This window comes from Erithacus rubecula (assembly GCF_903797595.1).
Source record: "Erithacus rubecula genome assembly, chromosome: 1".
NCBI classification, from domain to species: domain Eukaryota; kingdom Metazoa; phylum Chordata; class Aves; order Passeriformes; family Muscicapidae; genus Erithacus; species Erithacus rubecula.
The window spans coordinates 98,317,337-98,344,588 of record NC_136658.1 but is presented as its reverse complement, the minus strand read 5'-3'; the positions used below and the strand labels follow the sequence as shown (position 1 = coordinate 98,344,588).

Below are 27,252 nucleotides of genomic sequence, written 5' to 3'. Positions count from 1 at the left end.
AGCAGAATCATATTGATCTCCAGATGTTTCACTTTCTGAGAAAAAGGTAGTTATTGGCCTACCTTCATCCTCATTTGGGGTCTTCACAAATACAGAAGAACAAACTTCACCAAAATACCCAGATGCTCATAAATCAGAGAAGTCTTAAAATGTTTCAGAAAACATTTCTTAGAATCAGGTGTTTAGATCCTCAAAAGGACTTTCCTAGAAATCTGAAGTCTTTTTTGGACACTCAAGACAGCATTGCAGAAAGTGTGATACTACCATAATTGCCCTCATTTTTAACTTCTTGGAATTCCTGGGTCTGACCAGCTGTCATTTCATTTCAGCTAAATGCAGAAGTACATGTAGTGCACAACACTAGTGACACACCAGTCCTGAGATGTAGATGTTTTCTAGCATTAATAACCACCTTCTTCCTGAATTTCAATTATTAAATTCATATTAAGTTGCAAAGAACCCATTGTTCTTCAATGTGTTAAATACATGTGTGTGTATATATTAGAAATTTACTTTCTCATAACAGACTATTTAAAAAGTAACTCAAAACCCCATCAAATAACCAACCAAAACCCAAAATGAACTTTGACATAGTAACAGTCTTTAATTATGACCACAGTTCCAATGCGAAACCAGACAAGATTATTTCTAAACTGAAGTGGAAAAAAATGATCCATTTATGCAAAAGAACATGATTTACTACTGTTCTTTCTGTTTTAAAACCCAGTATGATATGTGCTCTTTGTCAATAATGATTTTGCAGGGAGAAAAAGTGAATCCTACTTTCCAAGAGCTCACAGGTTGGAGACAGAGCTAAAAATACACTCCTGATTTTTCAAGTCTCAATACTAAACTCTTTCCATGAGATTGCACTACTTCTCTACAAATCTAATGTTAAATTTCCAAAGAGAAATTTAGGAGACAACTTTAGGTACTCTGAGTTTCAAACTTGGGGAAAGGCAAGAGAGGGAGCAGAAAAGAAGAAGCAATGGTAGCTGCAATCTCCTGACAAAACAGCTTTCAGTCTAGCTTAAGAAGTGGAAAAGATTCAGGCCTCACCTAAACCATTCATATGGAAATTATTTGTGGGAGAGAAGCCAGTTTTCCTCAGAAAAATGAAACACAATACACACAGTAGAAAAACCAAATAATTGTATTGGATTTGAAAATTTACACAAAGATCATACTCTGAACAAAACTTCAGCTGCTGGAAACAAAATAAAAAACCCCTTAAATGAAGATAAGAATTTTATTTTCTCTGATGAAAATTCACTGTGATGCATTATATAAAGACATACAGATAGACTAATTTCAACTACTTTAAGAATTTCAATGATCATCTTAAATATCTGTAACTCTTGTTATAATTAGAAAAAGTCACTACAAGCGTAGCAAAGGGGAGTACTTTAGTTCTCCCATATACTTCCTTGGTAACAGATGTAAAAGTGTAGAACGTACCTCTAGAAAAATCAGAGGTATTTTACTGCTATTTAAAAAACCTAAACCACAATATGCATGTTTGTACACATACATACTCTGGAATTATATGCTGACATCCATGTAATGAAAAGTTTTGTCAGTTTTGTGAATTTGATAGTATCAAAGCAATTAATCTGATTTATGCAGGTTAAATTGCTGCTTTATTAGTAAAAATACATATATAACCTAATGTCATCCTGTTGCTTTACTGTATATATGTGTAGGGTGACAGTGCATTTGAAAAGCTAATCTGAATTGCATGCTGACATTAAAAAAAAACAAAACTGTACAAACACCCCCTCAGAACACCTGAATGAATTCTGCTTCTGTTCAGTGTCTATGTTAACTTTTGTAAAGAGGGTGAAGCTTGTTCATGTGCATGATCTGGTTACCTGTGAGACATTTGGGAGATTTTACCTGTCCAACCAAGCCAGAAGACTTTTAGCTGCTCCAATCAGATCCACTACTGACGTCAGAAAATCATTTGGTAATTTGCGACTGGTCCTTCCATCATAGTGACCACTCCTCCTCCTCCCAGTAATGAAGTTCTGCAGATTTTTGGCAGATGCATTCAGTTTGTGAGAAAGGGTTTTTAGATTTTCTGTTTCCAAACCATAGTTCTGCATTGAAAAAAGAAAAAAAAAAAAAAAGTTAACTTTATAGATGAACAGAAAGAACCGAGAACAGCAAGACTGATCTTCTACTTCAAAATTTAACCATTCCTAATAATTAAGGCAGAAATACACCCACTCAGTAGTTTTTAAATGTATAGAATGTTCTGTTTCTGAAGTGCATAAAAAGAGAACAAAAGAAGAGCAAAATTATGAGTGATCCTTTAGCTTGTTCTAACTGTACTGAGAAAAACATCTCAAAGAAAAAACCTAGTCTGAAAAGTTGTTTTTCAAAGCAGTGCACCACTGTCAGTAGATCACCAGAATCACAGAATGGTGTGGACTGGAAGGGACCTTCAAGATCACAGGTGCACAGACACCTTTTACTAGAGCAGGTTTCTCAGAGCCCCATTTAACCTGGCCTTGATCAGAGGGTTCTCTCTGTACATCTGATGATTAGGGATCAGTACCCCATGTCCCTACTCACAATAATTCTTGAGATACACCTGGCACCAGGGCTTGCAACCAGCAGAAGCATGCAGCATGGACATGGTGTGGCACTGAATTGGTTTTAAATTGGTTAGCTTCAGAGATCTAAGTTAATTAGCATACTTCTTTTCTAGCAGTAAAGAACCACGACAATCACAGACCAGGGAACACAGTGCTGCCAACAGTGCTGCCTCAACCTCTATTACACTTATTTAAAGTCAAGTGTTAAACTTTGACTCTTAAATGGAAACAATCTCCTAAATTATGCTCCTTAGCTGTGCAGTACAGACAGAAATAATTATGCAGAAATATTAACAAACAATATTAAAAAACAGTAGCTAGAAATCCTTCAAAAGTACAAATGTCAGCAAAACAGCACTCGAGAATGTCCTGATTTAATGTTCAATTACAATATAATATAGTACCATCAGTGATTTCCATAAAAGATTTGTTTTCCTCACACACACAAAGAGTGATAGAGTTATTACAAAAAGGACTAATTTGCCTTTGCAAAGGAGTAAACAATTGCAGACTTGAGCTTAGTACTCCTCTAAGAGAACTATGGAATTGTGAGGGTTCTCACTTCAGCCACATCACAGGGTGATAGCACAGGGTGCTGACAACTTGTTTGGTTGACAATGGAAGGGACAGCTCATTACAGAACATGGACCATTTCCTACCACTGACAATGAAGTAGAATGCACAGAGCCCCTCAGATGCACACAAAAATCTACATCCTAATGACACTCCATGACCTCCCCAGCTCTCCTCCCACACCCCTGGTCTGCTTCTCATGCTCATGTGTCCACAAGGAGAGATGGGAGAAGAGATACACTGATCAATGCTAATTAAAGAGTGCTGAAGATAATTTACCTTAAGTCTTTTTTCTATGAGAATTGGGAGTTGCAGGGTGCAAGGTGGTGATTATTTACAACAGTTGTCATGCTCCCAATCCAAATCATCTACTAAATGAATTTAATCCTCTTTTCAGCACAGGGACTGCAGGAATATTATGCTGAAGCCACTCTCAGTGACCCCCCATCCCTCCCACAGGATCCACTCCCATGCCAATGGGGGTCATGACGGAAAGGGGAGATGACAGCACACGGCTCATCTGCCATCTCCAGTGTGCTTGTGACCTGAACACTCTTTGTGAGAGCCACTCAACCAACAACCATCCTTCTGCAGCAGAGAATGCACTTTGGAGCCCAGCTTAAGGGGCACTGACCTTATATTAAGGCTGCACTTTACAAACCATTACTGGAACTTCTGTGAACATCCCTGTCTTGGGCAAGGAAGGCTTTGCAGGTGTTTCTCAGCTACAGAGATGCTGGCCCCTGCCACTGCATTCAGTCCCAGTTAGAGAAATTGTACATTTGGGCAGTGACTTTTTCACTTTGTAAATATTCAAGAGCAATTATACAACAGATAACATTAGGTCATAAATAAAAAATTACACAATGAAAACAATTAATTAGGATTGAAAAGTAAAAGGTACTTTATTTTGCAGCTAAATAGCTCATAACTAATAACTTATTCAATCAGTCCAAAGTAAAGAGATAAACATCAGATATAAGATATCTGTTTCTTTCTGCAGCTTTCTGTGGTCTGAGTGAGGGAGCACAATGGGGATTGAGGAGTGGGTAGGAGTAAGTTTGAAAAAGATAACAGATTTGTTCTTACCTCATCCTGCTTCTTGAGCATCTAACTCGTTTTGGCAAAATTAATGGCGGAAGAAACAAATTAAAGATATTCTGGATGAATTATAAGTCACCAAAAATGTCTCAAAGACCAGCCAAAGCAAAGCCTACGACAGGTGAGCCCAACCAACACAGCACTCAGAGCCCCAAGCGCAGGACACAAGCACAGGCTGCAGGCCCGTCACAGGCCTCCTGACAGCTGCCTGCTTTCTGAAACGCTGAATTCAGGCTCTTCCTAAGGAGCTGAGTCTGGTTATCCAAATATAAAACCAAGGTGGGCGAGGGGGAGGCGTGTGGGGAAGGTGCCACAGGAGCCCAGGCACCTTCTCCTCACCCCAGCCATGCCCCACAGGGCCCACAGCCGGGGGAGACCTGGGGCAGGGCTGGATCCCACTGCTCCTCAACAGCCACAGACTATCTCAACTCCCCCTCTTCTGCCACCTCCTCTTGTCACCCTGCCTGTACCTCATGCACTGGGACAGCAGGAGCTGGTTCCCAGCCTGTGCAGGCGTTCCATGCCCACCCCAGCGGGAGCCCTGGCAGGCAGCCACAGACCTCCAGTACCAGCAGAAAGTAAAGCTCCAGAAGAAAAGCAAAATAGCACTCAAGGTTTTTGCTATAATAGGAAAATAGGAGGCATTTATGTACACGCTTCTTCAGAAAATCAGCTATAAAAGCTTAGTGGCTTTCTCTTATTATCTAAGTGACGGCCACCTACGGCCACATTCTCTTTCAGAGGCCTTTTTTCACCATCAGATATAAGGGAAGGAAGAGGGAGTGCTAACAGATTCAAAGCCTATTTTCACACATATTCATCTAATATTTGTGTGTATGTGTGTGTTTATGTGTGTTATAAAACACTGAGCCTAAACCACACATAAATTCAGTCTCACATGAAGATGGCACTGACTTTGGTAAAGCCTTGACCTGTAATATCATACAGATAAAATCAGAGATGGAAAATACAGAGATGAATTTCAGGCAAAATATATTTTGGGCAACTGTGTTTTTGAAGGCTTTAAGTAGAAGGTTCCTAAAGCAGCAGCCAAGCTAACAAAAGCCTCACTTTGTTTATCACTAATATTTCTGGCCCACATTAAAAGCAACCAGAGCTGTGTGTTTTAATACTGGGAAAAAGCTTGCTTAAATAAAAACTGCCAAGTTTAATCATACTTTATCTTCGATAATGTACTGTTAACAATACAGTTTTCTTAGAAATGCACTGAGTTTATTTTCAAGCACTGTAAGGAGATAATTGCAGGCAAAGGAGACAGTTCTTTGTTTTCCCCTAGTCTGCATTTAGCCAGCACTAACTTGAGTTGTGCTTTCATTAGCCAAAATATACTCACAGTCACTGAAAGAAGCACAAAGAAATCTCTGCAAGCCTGCAGAGATTACGAGGAGTGACACAAGCCAAGGCATCCACTTCCCCAAGGAGAGGCCACAGAGTGTCTTCAGAGACACTGCCCCAACAGAAACTGCTCTAATGGAGCCTCTTCTGGCAATCACAAGACAAGAACTTGAGGAATCTGAACTACACAGAGTAATAGCTTGTCAGCAGGTGTTTGAACTAAAGGTGGTGGGAGCTATTAATAGACACCTTACCTGCTAATTACTTTTCTGTGGCTTCACATGACAGTGTGAGTGAGGAATTGGAGCTCTTTTCTTCACATGCTAACAAGCAGCAGCTCTAATCAGCACTGATGAGCTTTGCTGGGTTTTTTTTGTGAGAAGAACAAGCCTGGCCTCTCTGCCAGCCCATTCTTGCACCAGCACCCCAAGGGTAGGAAGAGAGTTCACTAACCAAACGTGGAACTAAAGCAAAATTTTCTTTAATTTGCTTGATCAATGTTCACTAGCTGTGTTCCCTCCTTCCCTCAAAAAAAAAAAAAAAATAAATTAGACCTCATCTCTTTCCTGTGTTAAAATTTCACTTGATTCTTGCTGGCAGGGAAGTGCATCTGACAGTGTTAGCATAGGTTGAAAAATAAAGTGTTACTAACTCATACAGTACTAACTATCTCTGCTGGCTTATGTCTAGAAGATGCCAGGATCCCAGATACTCAGTTTAAGGTATTTTTATATTGCCCATTGCAAGTGCAAAGCCATCTCAGCTACATAAATAAGCCCAGCTCAGATCTAAACACAGTACAATATGCAACACAGACAACCACAGTCCCATTAACAAATCCAGAAATCCCTTAGAACAGCTGTCTTGATCACAACTTTTATGCAACCATGAACATCCCCAAGAACAAATGCTGTGTCAAGTTCAGTGACTCTGTTTTACTCCTACAAACATCCCAAGACAGGGAAATGAGCATATGGCCTCTCTAAATCACTGTGTCTTCTCCCCAGAAAGCTGAACACCTTGTAGAACAAAAGGCATGAAAACCATACTGCTGGAAACCATGAGGAGCAAAAGGCATGCAGAAACACAAGATGGGAGCTGAAGATGCTGCTCTAACACTGGTGTTTCTGAGCAAGAAGAAAATAAAAGCAGCATCTTCACCAGACAGCAGAGCAAATAGCAATGCTTACATCAAATAATTTCTGCTGCTCCTCTGCAAAAGGCAACCATGACTGTATAAACTGAAGAAGGTGAAGGTTTATTTTGATTTGGTAAATATTTTTTGTAACACACACAAACAGTATATTTTAAAGAAGAAAGGAAATGACAACTTTTTGAAAAGACAAATTTTATAGTCTAGATAGCTGTACTGAGTAATAAATGAGGTATAAAGAAGTACAACTTCTCAATTGCATCTGATACATCTCAGTAATAAAAGTAACTATCACAAGGATGAAATAATAAGTTTTCTCTCTAATGCAATAAAAAGTCATTTTCCACTTATTCACGGGATGAGCACAGGAGTTTTGGGCAAAAATAGCATATGGCTGCTAAGAAATGGACTTAAAATCACCTCAGGTGAGTTTAATTCTTCTCCTCACTACCTTTCAGTGTTTTCATCTTCCACACTTAATTCTTGAATATCCTTTCTGTATGTATTATTTATTTCCTTTTAAACAAACAACTTGGGAACAGTAAAATTCATAGGGTCCTCATTTCTTGAAAAGCCTGAGGAAGATTTTAAATGAATAATCAAAACAGCATCACACGAATACCACAGCACGTGGCAGCCATTTCAAAACCACACCTGAAAATTTGTGGTGGACAAAAATTCACCAAGAAAAGTTCCAACGTTCACCTTCAAAGTTGAATTTTAAAATAAACAAAATGGATCTGAACCTCATTCTCCAAAACATTTGGCTGAACACATCCCACAAAGTATGAGGCAGATAGCTTACCAACCCAAAGCTGCTAGCAACTGATATCACAGCTTGTCATATGGAAGGTGCCTTATGTAACTTGGTACCTCATCAGATCTGCCCACAACATGTATTTCTAACGGCCCTTCCTCCAGCACTTGAAATGCCAACATTAAGGTTATCTCTCCTTCAAATAGCACTGACATATGGGGTAATTTAGAAGTGCACAACACATGATCCTAACACATCTGTTTCATAAACACAGAATAAGCAGATAAGGACAGAAACCCCAGATAGCTCAAATGACACTTATTCACTGCAATTATTAAACACACACTGATTAAAAGGCAAACTGTTTCATAGAGTGTAAATATTTGTCTTAAATGTTTATAGCCAGAAAAAAAACTCAGGTGCATGATACTTTCAGCCTTGCAGAACCCAGGAAAGATTCACAGTCATCATCATTATCTCCTCTCTTGAAAAATGCCCTTCTTTTCCTACACCACAATCAAGCAACACATCAAAAGGCCAAGCCCTGGCCATGCTTTCTAGCACTAACAGAGCAATTATATAAACTATTCTTCTTTCTCTTATTCAATCAGCACTCTCTGAAAAACCAAGTGCTCATTATTTTTTGGGGTTTTTTTTACTTTCTCATATAATTAGTCCCTAGCCTGACAAATGCACTTATTCCTCCATAATTTGAACTACCAGTTCCATATCCAGTTATGTGTATTTCCAAAAGTCTTAAACAGCTAATCAGCAGCTGAAAAAAATTTCCTTTTTTGAAAAAGGAACTAAGTATTGTTATGAACACACTGCCTTTTAAAAACATTTTATATTGTAACAGCTCTTTTTATCCAATCTGTTTTTAACTGGGGGGTTACAGCTTTATAAAAAGTCCCTCCCAAACCAAGCCACACTATGACTCTATGAACCAGGGTATGTATTTCATACTTGCCCAGACCTCTATGCAGTCCAAAGAAAAAAAGCAATATTAAAAAGTACCTAGGATCCATAAGTGAATCTTGAGGCTGGTGGGAAGAAGGATACTGCCCTTGGCACACCATGGGGTTTACTGCATCTCTGTGTAAAAGATCTGCTAACACATTTTCAATGTGATCTATATGAGCCATCAGAAACTCTTTATCTCCTTAGCTTTATTGATCTGGTGATGGACTTCAGGATTTCCTGCACTGCAGTTAGGTTAGCTCAGGCTGAGGACAGAGAGGCATATTATATGTGATAAGTGATATATAAGTAGAACTTGAAAGGGGCAATAGGGAAAAGGGTAAGTATTTTTTTTCCTATGAGCATTCAGAATACTAACAGTAAATTCCACTTTCAGCACATATAAATCTCCATTCTGAAATGAAGCCTTCCTCATTTAGCACCATAATGATTAAGTCTAATATTCATTTTTACTGACAAAACAGTTTTAAGACCTGACTAGTGATAAGTGCAAAGGAAAGTATTTCTGTGTGAGAAATGGCAGGAAGATGAAATTAAGATAAAAGTCATAATTCTTAAGAGGAATCAAATCATTCATGGGTAAAGTAGGTCTATTTTTTACATTCATTTGCATATAAATGTTTTGTGTTAATGGTAAATTATAAGTAATTTCATGCTGTTAGTGCACACCAATGTTTTCTCTGCCAAATAATAATGCTATTTCATCTCCTGCAATCTTCTAGCTTTACAGATTCAAATATAGTGTGCAATACATTCCTGTGCAGCCACAGCAGATTTAACTAAGTATGAAGCTATTACTGAAACCAGTATGCTTTATAAAGCAAAATCTGTTCTATTTTTTAACCAAACTCTATTCTACATAAATGAAGATTCCATGAAGAATTGTTTTGCAAATTCACAGGGACTTCATAAAGTTCTTTGTTAACGAAAACTTCAAAGCATGTGAAAATTATTTTTGAAGCTTTTAAAATATCCTTATAACAATACATCTCCTACTTTAGGATCTCCGTTTAAAAAAATATTTGCAAAATCAAATGAAACACATTTAATCTTCATGCAAACAAAATAAACATGATATTTAGGAGAAGAAAAAAAAAAAAACAACTCAATCTGGCATCTCATTTGTCAAGACATTGTGGTCAACTAGATCATTTTCTTGAAGATGGAAGAAGCCATGTTTGGCTGTGCAGTCTTCAGTCTTTGTGTTCTCCAGGCAGAATGTAGTGTTTCCTGGGAAAAAAATGGTCATGCCCAGTTCTGGTAAATGAAACTTCCATCTTCTGACAAACAGATGATGGAAAAAGAATTGTCTTGCTTTCTTCAGGCCAGTTATACATAGCAGGAGCTACAAGATGCCCTGATGCACTCCAAACCTGATGACTGGTATAGTGATCTGATGGCATTATTTAAGTAATTTGTTCTTTATTATGCATTTCTCTTTTCATATCATGTCCTTTTCTTCTCAGTTTACTTTCTATTGTCATTGTTCATTCACATTCAGTTTTTAAAGTAAGCCCCAGAGAAACAATGCTTATCACATCTTGTGTGTGGATGAAGTATGCTACACTATTGTTTGTATAAAGATTAAATGAAAAAGTGTTGGACTAGCTTCACCCTTACACACAAAAAGAACCATGTTGAGGCTAAGATCCTAATGGATCCTAATGAATCAAGTAAAAATCTACCTGTTGACACCACCAGTGTGATTGCACATCCCAATTTAAACAGAAAGAGAAGAACAGGATATTTGTCTTGCTGGAAAAGAGTAATGCTGCCAGCATATATCCATCATGGTGGCTTCTCAAGGTTTCTCATCTTGAAAAACATGAGACAAACTCTTAACAACAACAAAATACCATCACAGACCTCACTACTTATTTCTTCTAAGCACAGAGAACATTTCCTTTATTGTGCCCTTTCTTACACACGGATTTTGTAAAACACAAAGCTGCACCAAGATATGATAATCTATTGAACATGCTCCCACATTCACAGTCTGAAGGAGAGAGGGAAGGGACAAACTACATTAGTTGGACTGCCTGCCCTCTCCCAGAGCACGCTCAGCTCCAGGGATGGAATGCAAGATGTACACCCCCACCACCACCAGCAAGCATGACCTATAACAGCAGCTGGGCAAAAATTTTATTCCTTCTTCCCTGAAACACCACAGCAAAAGAAAACCTGTGAATCTCACCCCCGGATGCTTGCTCTTCTGTCAAGAGCACAGTATGGCAGCCAAGAGAGACTCTACTGAGGATGGAAAGCACAGGCCACCATTTGTCCTCTAATCAGCTCACAAACACTGGAGGATCCATTTGTTACAAGAGCTGATGACAGGAGGCGAATAATGTGAGAGACCATAGCTAGCCACCCACCCACCTTCTGTCAAAAACCCATAAAGAACATCCTTTAAATAGTGTTATCAATCATAAATGGCTCTCAACTACTGCTATGGCAGTTTGTGTATCTGGCACAGTTCATCTCTCCAAACCAGCCAGATCTGCTTGCTCAGGCTCTCCACCATCCCCTGGTAAGAAATTGTAGCCCCCTGAACTATAGGTGTGCAACACAAGCAGCTGGTTGATGTTTAGCCACACCACAGGTACCAGGGAACTGCAAACAGAAGTTTACCCCCAGAAAATACTGGGAAGGGGTGGCAGGAATAACACACATCAGCAATCAACATTGCAAAAGCTTTCCTAAGTGACAGTAACTGTGTTGGAAAACTCTCCCCTCTAGAGTGGGAACATAGATGAACAGTGGGAGGGGTTCTGTCCCCTCAGTTGTCCTCAATGCCAAAAACTGTTTAGGTGGTCACTCACTAGCTCAGAAAGAAAGGGGGGAGAAGCAGAAGCAACAATCCTTTTGTTTTTTAATAATTACTTTTAAGTCAATCAGGGGTTAAGCTTGCAAGGCATAATTAACTCTGCTATTCATAGCTCATCATGTCACCCATCATCTCCAGCATCCAAAGAGATGTTAACCCATTTGGATCATATATTTGTAACTCATGTTAAGTTCTATCATGAACCCTCTGTCAAACTCCAGTGAAACAGAAAAGAAAAATCAGATAATTAAAATAAAACCAAGTTGCATAGCCAATCTCTGAATTAGCAGTTACCCTACATTGGAGAGTCATAGGCTTAATGTTCTCCTAAACAATACAGCTAATATTAAAGTCAAATCAGAAGAAAAGGTAAGCCCTACCCAGGATAGACATTCTTGGATGCAATAAAAACAAGTCTGTAAGTATAGGACCAGTGCAGCCAAATGGATTGCCTCTGAATTAAATTTTCTAAGAGGTTTATCTGATTGGTGAACAATAAATTCAAATTAAGTCCACTAAAATCAATATAACAATAACATTTTGTATCCCCAAGGAGCCATCAGGAGCCAATTGTGAGACTGCAAAAACCTCATCTTAAATTAGAAGCTGCAATTCAAACTCATGCCACTGTGTTTCAGGAATTTGCTTTAAGACAAACTCAGAAAAGCAGACAATACTGTATGTGCAACTAGAACCAGGAAGGGACTTGCTGCATGCATTTAAGATGCAGTGTTAGCCTTTGCTAGAAATTCCTTATTTTATATTCAACTTAATTCCATACACTTTTGCCTAAGATAAAGGAGCAACAAAGACAATTTGTGTTTGTTTATCTGAAGATTATATCTGTAATTACATACCAAGGAAAAAAAGAGATTTCAGCTAATAAACAAGTTTTTTTTCTGTAAAAGTAATTTATTTTTCAAAGAGTCACAATCTGTTTCTCTGTGTCACTGGGAAAAACAGTTATTGGTGTTCCCCCCAACTCAAACTTTATCTTTCTCAGTTAACTGAAGTATTTACTTTCTCATTTTCTTTTGCACTGTCTGATAAGAAAAATACTTTGTGAATAACTCCATGTCCCCTTCTGTATCAGTAGCATTTTTTAAGATTGCAACTTCCTTATTTAAAAAACAAATTGATGAGTTAAATTACTGCATTGAGTCACATTGCAATGTTACTAAAAACTGTACTCTACAGAAGATAATCTGTGTTTAAAATCAAATATTTTCCTCTATGAAAAAGCTTCCTCCCTTTTTTTTAAACTTTTATGGGTATATTTTTTTCACTCTCTTCTTTTCATTACACTTCACAATACCCCAAAAATGCAACAACAGGGTATTCAGAAAAGCTGCTGCATATGGAGAACTGACAAGCCCTTCTGAAGAGCCTTTCAGCCTACCGTCTTTGATTGCCTCTCCCAGGATTCAGCTTTCTTAAAAGCTCCTTCTGAGGCTTGAAAAATAGTATGTACTAAAAACCCACAAAACACCACCTTAGGCAGTGAAGTACATCTTAACAGAGCTATTCACAATCCTTTCTACAGTGGAGAATGCTGTGTGCCCAATCTACCACTAATCTTTACAGACACATACTAGAAGTTCATAAGGAGGGTGAAGTCAGCACCACACTCCTCAGTGAGCAGCTAATCCTAGTTATGCATGACATGACCTCACTGAACAGACCATTACCAAAATCCTTCTGCATGCTCCATCAAAAATTTATGTTATTTATACATAAGATAATTATTTCAGTATTTAATCCTTTCTGCTGTGAAATACGAGCAGGTCTGTTTCATCAGGCTCAAAAAATCATCTAAAACATAATCTGCATGGGAGGACCAGTGAAGTATGACATGGTTAATATCAGAACATTTTGTTTGTAAAGGGCAACCAGCACTTAACTACTCCATTCACATATTAACTATTTTACATTCCAAGCCAAATACAGTCTAGTTTCTCTGTGATTTCAGATAAACTTTTACTCTATAAAGACAGATATGCAAGCCCTAAATCTCTGATACCACTTTATTTAACAAACATCATTCTATCAATAGATTTTTCCCTTTATCTTGCCCTTGGTTTAAAATGCTAAACTGTTCATACATTACAAATCAGGAGTTTCCTGAGCTGCCTAGATAAGCCTTTAGGCTAACAATTTGAGTAGAAAAAGTGTGAATATGCTAACACTGTTGACCCTTCCCCATTTGCCCCAAGAAGTTTACCAGTGCACAGAGCAAATCTACTGCTTCCAAGATAAGCTCCTGATGGCCAATTCGTGTGACTCCAAGATCTTCCAGTTCCTGATGAGTAATTCGTAATAGCTGGTCACCACTGATCTTCTCTCTCTCAAAGTTCTTTATATATTGCTGCAGGCAATCATCAAGACCTGCAATGAGAGGACAGAAAGAGGGAAGACAAAAGTTAGCAACATTTTGTACCCTACTAGGAAGCAAAACTGACCAAAAATTAAGCCAGCAGAAGATTCTTGTCCTATCTTTAAGAGAAGTATTTTAACATAAAAAAACTTTATGTTACCCAGAAACCTTAAGATTGGAAGAGCTACAGCAGACATGGCTTTTTTCTACCTATGGACCAACTGCTCCTGAACCCTGAACAAAGCCCTGAACTCTTGCAGTTTACTGTGCTATGAATGTCAATCTGGCAGCCCCAAATAACAGTATGTTAGGAATGCCTCCATCACATCTGAAAGGGAAGAGGAGAAAAGGGACAATTAACCACACAGTCAAACACAAAGTGGTAGTGCCACACCACAGCATCTCTCCCACTCCAAGGTCACTCACATATTGCTGAATCACCTGAATGTTCATAAATCATGCCAGCCTCTAAAACAGGCTGCAAAGAGCTCCAGAGAACAAGAAAGGCAGTAGCACAGCAGATCCAGCTCAGTGTACCACAAAGAGAACCTGTCAAAAGTGACAGTACACAAATGAGCATGAAAAGCCACTCATATCAAGACCTGGGTGCACTTCAAAGAACACAGTAATCAGGGAGCAGAAACAGGCCCATTGTGCCAAAAAACATGCTAGAAGGTCTTGCAGCACATTTTCTCAGGACATGGCTGAATGCAGGGTTGTAGAGGTCCTGCTTTGGGAGACATCCATATTCCACCTTCTCAGTTTGATTATGATTCAGTGACAGGCACCTGGCCACACATTTTCACCTGGAGCAAAGAGCACTGCAGAATGTGAGAAAGCCCATCACACATCTCTTGCCCATCAATCTTTGCCCAAGAGAGCCAGGCAGTACAGGGAAGCCCTGCAGCATGTGCACTCATGTACCAAGGGGACAAGTAAGACTCCTGGGTATTTGGTAGTCCATTTAACATTTCTGTCTGGATACTTTCCAATGCATCAACATGACTGCTACCAAGCATCAGGACTTGACAAAGCCCTGAATGCATTAATTTTGCTGATTCTTGAGAGATACAACCTTTCTGAAAAATGTCTTCAAACAACTCCTAATAGTGAAAAGACATCTGCTCACTAGACTGGAAGAAAGCAAGAGCAATCTTACTTGCTAATCAAAATGTCTGAAAAATCTGAAGATACATGGAAGGTAAAAGATTGATCTGACTGCTGAGCCCCAGTTATCTTATAAGATCACTGGTATGCAACATAAACCTTCTCTGAAACTGGTTTTGTTGCATTTTTAGTTCTTATTTGTGCCTTTCAGGGTGTAGTCACACCTCAGAAGAGACTCACATGAGGAACATGTTGGTGCTGCAGGCAGGGATACCTGAGTACCAGGCCAGCCCATTGTTCCTGGGTCAGTCCTTGGGCAAGAGTCACCCACACTCTGTCCCTGCTACACCAGCACAATGTTCATAGGGCTTTAACCTCTATTCACACACTGAAACTAAACTGCACATAAACACACTGTAAAAGAAGTACTCCAGTCTCAAGATGCAGGAGAAAGTCCCCAGTTCCAGCAGACTTCAATCATGCCCTTCCTGAGCCTACTGCCTGATTTTCTTCCTCCAAAACAAAGCCACTTAAAGGTCAAGGTTAATCAAGCACTTCAAGCTACTGTCTTCATTTCATTGCCCTTTCTAATCACATAGTTGCTCAAGCCATTGTTCAGGAAAGAAACCTTAAAAGGGTAGGAGAGGCCCCCTCCATAGCAGCTGTTCAGATCAGCTCAGCTAATACACATCAAATTTGGGGGGTTGATCTCTGTACAGACCATTCTCTTAAGAGCTGGACTCAATGACCCTTGTGGGCCCCTTCCAACTCAGAATATTCTGTGATTCTGTGACAGGTGAATATTGAGCTGTCAGGGAAGAAGACCAGTCTGGCTGAACAAAGAGCTTTGCTTTGAACTCAGGAAGAAAAGATAGTTTATGATCTTTTGCAGAAGAGGCAGGAAACTCAGAAGGACTACAGGGATGTCATGAGGTCATACAGGGAAAAAATCAGAAACACCAAAGCCCAATTAGAATTCAACAGGGGCAGTGCCATAGAAGAAAGAAGTGTTTCAATAAATACAGTAGCAACCAAAGGAGACCCACAGAGAATCTTCAACCTTTATTGGATGTGGGGGGAAGCACAGTGGTGAAGAATGAAGAAAAAACTAAGGTACTTAATGTGATCTTTGCCTCAGCCTTGAATAACAAGACTAGTGGTTCTCCAGGGACCCAGCCCCCTGAGCTAGAAGACAGGGGTGGGGAAGAGAACGAAGCCTCCAGAATCCAAGGGGAAATGGTCAGTGACCTATTACATTACTTAGACACACAAAAGTCTGTGGGGCCAGATGGGATCCACAAGGGTACTGAGGGAGCTGGTGGAAGTGCTCACTAAGTCACTTCCCAAGAAATATCAGCAGTCCTGGCTAACTGGAGAGGCCCCAGTCGACTGCAGGTCAGCATATGTGATGTCCATCTCCAATAAGTGCTGCAAGGAGGATCTGGGCAACCACAGACCTTCCAGTCTGGAGCAGCTCTTCTTGAGTGCAATCACACAGCACATCCAGGACAACTGGGAGATCAGGCCCAGCCAGCATGGATTTAGAAAAGGCAGACCCTGCTTGAACAAACTGAGCTCCTTCTGTGACAGGGTGACCTCCCTAGTAAATGAGGGAAAAGCTGTGGTATTGTCTACATAGACTTCAGTAGAGGCTTTGACATAATTTCCCCCACCATTTTCCTGGCAAAAGGAAAATGGCTTGGATGGGTGTATTCTTGGCTGGGTATAAAACTGGCTGGTTGAGCAGGCTCCAGGAATGCTGGTGAACAGAGTTAATCCAGTTGGTGGCTGGTAACAGCTGATATTCCTTGGGGTTCAGTGTTGAGGCCTGTCCTTTTAAAAATCTTTATTGATGATCTGGATGAGGGGCTCAGTGTACTACTGCTCTTCCTGAACTTAAGACTCACATTGGTTACACAGACTGCTGACTAAGAATAACATTAAAATAATTAACATCATCAGGTAGCAAGAAATGAATTACCACTTAAGGCACTAGCAACACAAATCCAGAACAAGACATGACAGATGCACTTAGTAAACAGTTACTGACAGATAATTCTACGCAAAGGCATTCGTCTCTCTCCTTCTGCAACCTATTCTTGTCATTCAGATGTAATCTAGATGGATGCATGTAGCTCCTACAGGGTGAGAAAAAAGTTTAAGAGAACAAAAATATTACTGACAATTGTTTGACTCACCAATTTCGTAAAAGCTACAGCCAGGAAACAACAAAATAATTTAACCATATACTGGATGACGTTTTCAGGATAGCTTGCCACAAATACGTCTTCTTATTCCCTAAACATCCTTTTAAAGTAATTTATTTCTGTCATTTAATTTCTAAATGAAAGAACAACTCTTCTTTTTTTAAACCAAACTGTGCACAGATGATGATGATGATAATGATGACAATAATAATAATACAAAAAGGCCAGTCTTCCTCTCCCACACCTTTTGCCCTCAAAGCCACAACACACCCAGCCAGCCACTGCTGCCTTCAAATCAACAGGAGGGGAGCTGCAGGGAATGAGCGTTCCCAGCTGATGATGACATTAACTTGGGACAAGACAGGATGTACCAAAAAACACCAGGTGCCTGGAGAAAAAGCTAAATGAAAATAACTTCTTAAGAGTACTGTCTTCTCCTAATTTCCTGCAAGTCCAAAATCTACCCAACCTCAATGAAGTTAGCAATTTTTCTAGCTGCCAAGGGTGCTCTGCTCCTTCCCCACTGTCACATGAGAGGATGTCACCCAACCCCATACCACAGCAATTCCAGCAAGCAGCTCAGGTTGATGCACTACTCCCTGTTTCTGGCCATGGATAAGATTAAGGCTGTAGAGTATCCAGCACTCCTGAATGTTTCAAGTAGTGATCTCAGTCCAAAAGCCAGGTCCATGATTATATGTATAAGGCCCCAGGGTATATCAAAAACAGGTTCTGTGATGTCAGTACACAAGTAAAAGCCTTATATTCAACAACTCCACTCCCCACCCAAAATAACTGCAAGATTTTTCAAGTATATGTAAATGCACAGGTGTTTTAGTAATAATAGAGATAAAGTATGACACACTTCTCTTAAACTGTATTATAATAGTTCTCTTCCTTTTAAATCTACTCTGTAAAGGAAACTATATACTATAATATTTTTCTTTTTCTTGAAAGATTCCTGGTCTTGAGTTCCAGCAAAACACATATCTCCAGTGATGTTAACTACCCAACAAGGACTCCCCTGCCCCACGTGTTTTTCACCTGAGTTATCAACCACAGAGTCTGGCAATGCTGTCCAGATCCCATTATCCATTCATTACCTGGCCCATTTGATTCATGACTACAGGAACATCTCAGATGTTAATACATTGCCCATCTTTGTCAGCTGGTGTGTACCTGAGGTGTTATGGACACAGATGGACCATTCTGGGCATTGACACAAAAGGAACAACTCTTTACATGAAGTCTCAAGCAACCTCTACCTCACCTGTGGGATTAAATACATAAAAACCAGCAAGAAAGCAAAAAAAGCCCCTCCAAAAGAAACTGACTCAATACTTTAAAAATAATAAAAAAAACCCAAACAAACTTCTCTAGAAAAGTTTCTCTTGCAAGTAGAACATACTGGAGCTGTTTATTTTCCCCAACTTTGTCATTGTGTTCTACCTCACATGGGCCCATTCAGAGTTCATCAAATCATTAACATTTTTAACAGTTCACAGATGCAAGAAATCAGACAGATTTCTACATAATTAATTCCTTATATTACAATAGCAACATAGAAACTGGTCAAGAAAGGTTTAATTAATTTCATTTTTTCACTGATACGATTTTCTAAAATAAGACTACAAGATCCAGTATGACCCTCCAGAGAAATCTTCTATGCTCACATCCTCCTAACTAATAACTTCATGACCAGTCTGAGGTATTGTCTTATTTTGATGAGCGTGCCAGGTCATCTTTTGAAACAAGCTAACCAACAAACTGCCCTGTAATTCAGTGCAGCAACAGGTTATACATTTCTGTGGTAACTGAAACTCAAATAAGCCTCTCCATAAAATATATTCCGAGGTTCTGATCTCAGTCTTCTCCTCCTCTGCAAGAAGTTCAGTCATTTCTCTCACCTCTAAGAGACTAAAATACATTAAAATACACTTTTTCTATGGCTAGATCTGAATTTAAAATCGGCTGCCCAGATACAGTTGTAAAAACACAGGCAATTAGGTATAATATTCTTCCCCGAATTGCCAGTAAAAGAATTTTTCTTCAAGACTGGGAAACTACAGGGGAAATAACAGACCTTCTGCCCTTATCAGCCACCTTTTCAGTTTGGGTTAAGGAAAAGAGGATGAACATTATAGGTTTAACTATCATACATGAAGCTTTGATAAGGGACTATATTTTTTTACTCCCCTGGTATATCAGTGAGGTCACAAACTGAGAACTTCCCTGAGCAAGTCCTTGTTCTGCAAACACAGCACTTACTGAAAAGCAGTAATATACAACAATACATGGAATAATTTTGCATGGGAAGGAAAGGCACACAGCTTTACTAAAAAAAGAAAAAAAAAAAAAAAGACACGTGTAGGGCTTTTCTTTTTTCTTTAAACACAAGGCCAACAAATTTATCTTCCAATCTGAACAAAAGGAGTACCTGAACTCCATCAGCTTTTATACTTTAACAAATACAAATTCAAGCAACAGACTGCAGCACAGGACTTACCAAGCCATGAAAAAGAAAAGTAAGCTAGAATTTAATATAAACTGAGTGTGTACATATGTAGCACTGTCCAATGCCTTTTCATACTGCAAACTGGTTTTTGCAACATTTTTGATGGAAGTGACCTCTCAAAAGCTGCAGTTATTTTATCCCTGCTTACCATTAAATGTGCATTAAATCAAGTATTCTTAATGACTGACTGACCACCTTTGAGACTGCACATCAGACTACATATGTTTCAAACTTGAAAGTTCAGCTCCTTTCCTGGTAAGTTAAAACATTTTGTTATGACTATTGCATTTGCACCTAAGCTTTACTAATCCAGGGCTGATAGGCTATTAGTCTATTCACTTTAATTATACAAAAACACAGGCTTTAGTTATGCCAAAAAGCAAGGCAACCAAGCCAAAAACTACTCCCTCTCTTCCACCTCCAGCAAGAGAGCTGTTCCTGGGCACAGACACTGACAATTATCCCCATCCACATTTTCTGCCCAGAACCAGAACCAGACTAGGAAAGGCCAGTTTCCCCAGTCTGAGATGTGCATTTGGGAACTCTCCATGCCCCTCAGTCCTCGTGCCACCACAGGAACCAGGGGTGAGCAAAGCCAGCTGCTTCCCCACCTGAGAGGCAAAGACAATTCTCCTCTGCCCATGGAAGGGATGCTCACTGATTCAGCATCTCCAGCACCTCCTGGGCTTCACATGTGACAAACAGATGTCACAGCTATTAGTGCCAGAAGTGGTGCAAAGAACAGAACCTTTTAAGTGCTGTGGATGGCAAATGCCTACTGTGAACAGGATAGCTGCAAAAAAGTAATGCCCCATCCCAGAGGAGCACTGTAGGAAGGATGTTCAATGAGCCACCAGAAGCAGCTTTCAGCACAGATTGAACAAACATTGTGATACATTTGAAACTGGAAAAAAAAGCCCAACACATTAACTGCAGGCAGATTAAGGAATCGGTATTACATTAATGAAAAAAAGAATTGCCAAATGCCTGGATTACAGAAGTATTTGCAAAAGAGCTGGACAATCACTTTGTGCACTGTTTATCTGTAATTTCAGGTGAAAGCCCTCTAACTGCAAAATGCATCTGTCTTTTACTCTATAGAGTTATTCTGTCTCTCACTCCCTTCTCCCCCTCTCCGACATAGCAGAGTAAAATAAAATTCCAAAAGCATTAAAGAGAAACGTTAAATATTACCAAGAACATCCAAATAATTATTCCTTCAAGCACAACATTTATTCATAGAATACAGTATAAGATTATACGTTTTCTATGTGCAGTTTAGTTTAGATGTACTTTTTACTAGGAATTTTCAAATGTTTAGTCAAAACATTAGTTGAAAGGTACTGCTAACTAAAAACTACTATTTTAGATAATGAAAGAGAAACACAATTAAAAAACCCATTTTATATCCACTGGGTATATACTACTACATCCAGAAAAGCATGTTAAGTTTGTAAAATGAAGAATGCAAAAGAGAGACATGAACATGAAAAGCAGCAAGATAATTCAAATTCAGCCTCTCTCAACTTGTTCTTCTTGAGGTCCTTGCCAGGAGAAGGATCTCTGGTTGGCCATTGGAAAGCCACAAGGAAACGAGCTGGCATTACCCTGGGCAAGAACCTGGGAGTCAAGAGTGTATTTGTGACAGCAATGGACCAAAACAGAAGTCTGAGACGAAAGATGTACTGACTCAAGACTCTATGAATTCCACAATTAAAAATTAAATCCTGCTCAAGGATTCCAACTCTGAAGGTTCTCTGAAGAGATACACTCTCTTTTTGGGATTGCACTCTTATGAGACCTGTATATATTAATTGTATGACCACATTGGCAATGCATGGCAATTTTGTCCATCAGAAAACTGTAGAACTAGCAAGACTGTGTGGATCACACATAGCTCATCAAAATCTTGACTCTACAAAGAGCTTCAATTTTAAAACTGTTTACTGAAAAAAGAAAACTAGACAAGAGAGACCAAAAATGTACATGTAGAAGTAATCACAAGCATGACTTACAGATACACAAGACCAAACCGGGGGCTGTGTCCAATAGGGCTTATTTTGATAAAATCAGTTAACACTACTTATAATCAGTCCTTATTATGGAAATCCTGACTTGTTAATTACAAGAATAATACCCACAGCATTTGTTTAGCTGTTCATAAATGTAATCATTTGTATTTCTCTGTGTACTTTTTGCTTCCATTATGCCCATCTGTATAGCAAAGCCAAATCTTTATACAACCACATACCAGTTTTGCAAAGTATTTAAAATCTTATAACATTGATAACACTGCAAGAACTAGTGACAAGCTTTATTTCTATTAAATTCAAGGATTAGTATCCCTGATTATCAATATTGTTCTCAATGTAAGGGGTTATAATTATTGTTATATTTAGGACTTTTATTATTGGATTACAATGAACACATTGTTCAACTACAGCTGTGGCCTTTACACATGAAAAATGCTGAAGTGTGCTGAAAAGTTTGTGTAGATGATAATGGCAGCAGAAATCTCTTCATCAGTGGAAGGGAGAGGAGCCAAACAACCCACAGCATCAGTAAACATCAGGAATCCTTCAAATGAAGCAAAATCAAAGAAACACATTCACTTACCCCTGATAAAGACAACACCCAACTGCACGGGCCTAGGACAGCCCCAGGGCAGATGGGATGAGAAAGTGTACATTCACTTTAATAGGAAAATGCACAAAATGACAGCTTTTTTAATTCAGGGTTAGAAGTTCAGCCCAATAGGGGAGGCATCTTGAGATAAACTAGAAATATCTGAGCCAAAAACAGAAGTTCTCAAAAAAGTTGTCCAAGTATCATTAAGATTATAAGACTACAAAGACTGAATGAAATACTCTCCTCAAATTTCAAAGAGGAAGTTACGTTATTTTTTCTTACTTAAGTCTATGTCCTGATGATTTTTTTGAGCAGCTTTGATGACAGGAATGTACCAACTTTGCAAAAAGCAAGAGGCTAAAGTGACACTGGCACTTTACATGTAATAATATATTTTTATGATCCAGGCTTATGAATTTTAAGAATCCAGCCAGTCTAGTCTTATTAAGGGTCCCACAATGTTAGAGACTGAACAAAGTAACAGACAAGGAGACATGGCCCTGACCCAAGAAGTTCAATATATTTCTCTTTTCCCAATAAATTCACGCTGGCAAGCTAATAAAGGCAAATCCCTTAACAGCTACTTTTATTTCTACTCTGTTTCACATTGCAATTTCCATACTCCCATAATCATTCTTCCCATTTTTCACATGTACTCTAGTTTGCAGAATACCTCAGGAAAGGGAAACCACCTTGGGTCCAAGCAGTATTTAACTTCTTCATCAAAGTGCCACATTTCTGCTCCAATTATCACAAGTAAACTAAAATACACTGCAACTATCTTGGAATACAGGGATTTTTTTCAACCACCACTATAAAATTAGGGTTCTAAATACCATTAACTAACACCTATTTGATTTGTGTTTCATTAAATGTTAAAATTTCAAATGCTACCATTTTTCTTCTCTAAAATCATTCCTTGTACAACAGCACTATCACTGCAGGGATTTGAGGCTTCCTAAAATTTGTTACCACACATCCAACTATAAGGAGCAACTTTATCACTAACTGGATCCCCATACAATACAAAGCAACATATGAAAGAGCACAACAGAAAGTTTTTATCAGCAGTGTCCTTCTGACTTTAGAGTTTCTGGAGGCTAAAACAAAGCAATTTTATAAGAATAAAACACAGCTTATTCCCAAATATACAATATTCTGGTACCAGCATACAAAGAGGCTGCACCACTGGTTTACACAGGAAAAACAACTGCCCATCTGATAACAGCTTTATTACTTCTCCAACACATCTCTCTAGCAAGCACTGAGCACTAATGGCATTACAAGAGGCTGGTTCAACAAGCACACCACCACCACAGCAGCAGTGCCAGAGCTGGGAAGGACAAAGCAAACCAGCCCTCCCTCTGTCCCAGCCCTGGCTACAGCTGCACATCCCTGAGCACAACTGCACTGATGTGCAGCACCCGCCCCCAAACAATTCTGTGCCAAGTAGCAAGGACAAACTATCAAATTCCCCAACATTACAGTAAGCATGGAAATGCTAGCAGCATATTCCCTGAGGATGGCAGGCCTTGTCTAAATAGGTGTGGTACTGGCTTCTCACAGTTAGAACAGTTTAGAAGAGGCTAAGTCTGAAACACTCCCTCAGGACTTAAGATATGAAAGCCTTAATTTTCCATAGCTTTTCACTGTCTCCCATGATTATTTGCAGCTGTGCTTCACACCATACAACTATAGAAAGTGCAAAGCCATCAGATGTGCAAGCATACACCAGGCAGGACAGGAGGGAAAGTTTCTTCAAACTCTGAATGAACTCCCTCCCATTCCTTTTTCCTTCTCAAAACGCCCATGCAATTCCCAGGGTTGAAGCTCTTTAGAATGAGTGCACAACTCAGCACAGTGTGAGACTTGGGATGGTTTTAGAGTTGTGGGCAGAAAAAGCTGTACATCCCCCTGCACATGACAAAGAAACATCTGTAACTTTAAACACTGGTCAAATGCTTTGATATGTGTAGGAGTGGCTTGAAGAAGAAAGGGAAAGCTATAATTCTAATATTCATCCCTTCACATACAATGTCTCAGTAACCATCCCACACCTCTGGAAAATACAAATGAATCATGTATTAAAGAGAAAAAACAACTATAATATGTTAGACAGTTAGAAGATGTTTATATAAGCAGATCCCTGACATTAGCCAAGTAAGTAAATAAGTACTGGTTGTTCCTTCAAACACCTTCCCATGTTTGCATTTTTACAGTGTGCTCTGGAGCAGCCACCTGAAACACACTGTTGTTATTACAAAGGGTCCTCCTCTTCTTCCTCCCTCATACAGGCTAATATATACCATTGTACAAAACAGTCAGATAACCCCTCCACTCTTTATTAGAGTTTTTCCCCATGAAAACCAGCTTTGCTGCCAAGAATTTATTATACCAGAAGGCATCCTTTTGGCACAAGCCAGAACACTATGTCCCCGAAGAAATAATACAACAGTTGTTAAAGCTTTCCTTTACCTCTGTACTTTACACAGGCTCCCACCCACTGGAGAATCTGCTAATGGTTCAAATAAGGCTTCAAGAGCTATTTGGTGATGTCCTCACTAAGAGGCTGTGGTTTTGATACAGGCCAGCAGCATGGTTAAAAGCAAACCAATTTATTTTGCAATTCTGTACAGGAGCAATTCTGTAGTTTTGTTACACTTACATTGAGCCTCTCTCTGGAGCAACAGGGGACAAGATGCTAGGCTTGGTGGGGATTGCTTATATAATGACTTCATCCATGCTTCAAATTACTCTTCCTCCCCTTATATTTGATTTTCCTTCTATGACCAGCAAAATCACCCAGTGTTCATTGGCTCTATCAGCCTCTCCTCAGGAAGGATTCCAGAATTAAGAGAGAGCCCTAATGACATCAATCATAATTGGAATGACTGTGGTCAAATTACTTTACAAACAGTCCTGCAAGTACAGCTTTATTACATTCTGATATGCACAGATCCAGACCATGTTAAGAAGTAAAAACATTTTGGTTTTAAGCTTCTTGGCTAACAGAATCTACTTCAAACTACATCCAAAGCAGATAGCTTTACATAAGAGAACAGGCAAAGATAACTTTACATGCATGCCCTTCCCTACTCTTCCTCCTAATCATTAAAAGTGAGGAATACATTCCATCATGCAAAATCTTCAACACGGACTGCAAGCTTGTAAAGTGGAAGTGCAAACACACAACTGGATCATGGCAAAATGTATCTGTTGGGTTTTTATTTTCTTTAGCAATATACTTTTCAAAATAATGTTGTCAGTTTTGCCGAGATTGCAAATATACAAAAATATTTTTTTTAAAAAAAATATGTTGAAGTGACAAGCTAAACTACACTTTAGTTAGTTTCTTATTTTACATAATCACTTGCTTGTACAATTTATCCATATGAGCAAAAAGCTGTAACTAGGAATTAGACCCTTCAAAGACTGAATTAATCTACAGCGACATATTAGTCTCTTTCAAGTCTTGTCAATGTTATATCCCCAGGAAAGAGATAGGAACATTTGCAGGGAAAGTAACATGCACACACAAAAAAAAAAATATTTATTTTTAACTATTAACTGCATAGCACTAAATTAATGGTATGAAACCCATCCCTAAACTTCCTTCCCAAAGACAGGATTGGGTACTTCATTAAATAACAATATTACACACTAAATACATTTGTGCAAAATGCTGCCATTTAGTGTTACTAACATTTTATAATGCATATATACACACCTTTACTTCACCAATTCAGAGGCCTAATGCTGGGAAATCCTATGAATAACCTGAAATTCCCACATTTTCCACTCTTGCAGGCAACACTGACAACTGCCTGTGGGGAGATGGAAGATGCACACCACACTCATCCTCCCAAGCAATTCACATGGAAAGAGGAACACCACAGAAACACGGAGCCACAGAGAGTCCCACTCCAGAGCCCTGCAGGAGGCAGCACAAGGCACAGTGATGTTCTCCTGCACTGCCCTTAGCTGCAATGACAATCAGCCTTCCCAAGGCACGTGGGAAACAACCAAAGCTGAGGTTCAACTGCAGCTCTAGTAAAAGGTGAAATTTTGCCACTGACATAATTTTGAGGTTCTGTTTCCTTTCTGTGATCTTCATCCTCTACTCTGTAATAACTCTGGCTGATAGAACTAAATACTTGTATCAGTCAGGTGGGGATAAAGTGCACTGATTATGGATATTCCTGCCCATTTCCGCAAGACACCAGCAGGAGGTTTATGCTAAGTGCTGTTTAGCATTTCCTGTGCTAGCTGGATATAGCCAACTGTACCAAACTTTCTGGTCTTGCTCCATTACCTCCTACTCATTTAAGCACTATATATATTGAAAAGTGATGAGGGATCAGCATAAAAATCCTATGTATTTTGTTAGCACTTAATCCATACCTAATCAAAAGCCAAGAAAATTAAAAAAAAAAAATTAAAGAAAGAAACAAAAAAGGTGAAAAAAAGCCCTGAATCTTCACTCTGCTGTGTTTAATGAGACTTTCTGTATATACGGATTTTTCTAATGTATGAAACATTCCTTACTGCATATTTATCCTTTAAAACATACCTGAAACAAAAGGTTGGACAGATATAATTTCAAATATATGTCAAAAATGAATGAGCCAATAATTACTATTTTGATATTAGATCTGGCTGACTTTGCATGCCTTCCTAATTGTTGCTAACAGCTGAAAGAAATGACTCCCTGTTACCACAAACTCATCTGGGCTCACTGAAAACATTCTGAGTGAGACTTAGACTGGGTTGTTCCTTTTTTTTTTTTTTTTAAAGAGAGGATATCTTTATGTATGAAACATATAACTTGTGTTTCTTTAAGGTATGAAGCACAAAACTTCACCACCATTTCCAAATCCCAACCATGTATCTATCAGCTGTACTGCATCCTAGTGATTGTTTTACTTCATCCCCCATTAGGAAACAGTAATACTTAAAAAAAATTCTGTTCTTCTGGAGTTTCTTTCCTAACTTCAACTATTTCAGAAATAACAGGGCTTTTAATAATAAAGCATGCATGAAGTTAAGCTCTGGTAGGGAGGAAATGACAATTCT

At 39.0% G+C, this 27,252-nt stretch overlaps 1 protein-coding gene across 8 annotated transcripts in view; it reads right to left on the bottom strand.

The window, feature by feature from the left end:
- Window positions 1–27,252, bottom strand: part of CNKSR2 (connector enhancer of kinase suppressor of Ras 2) — a 201,129-nt gene that overhangs the window by 151,990 nt on the left and 21,887 nt on the right. For all 8 annotated transcript variants that reach the window (XM_079320101.1, XM_079320100.1, XM_079320099.1 and 5 more), the window contains exons 2-3: window positions 13,570–13,733; window positions 1,897–2,099 (exon numbers count right to left, since the gene is read on the bottom strand). In XM_079320101.1, coding sequence (XP_079176227.1) covers window positions 1,897–2,099; window positions 13,570–13,733 — 367 coding nt within the window. The remainder of the gene's footprint in view (window positions 1–1,896; window positions 2,100–13,569; window positions 13,734–27,252) is intronic.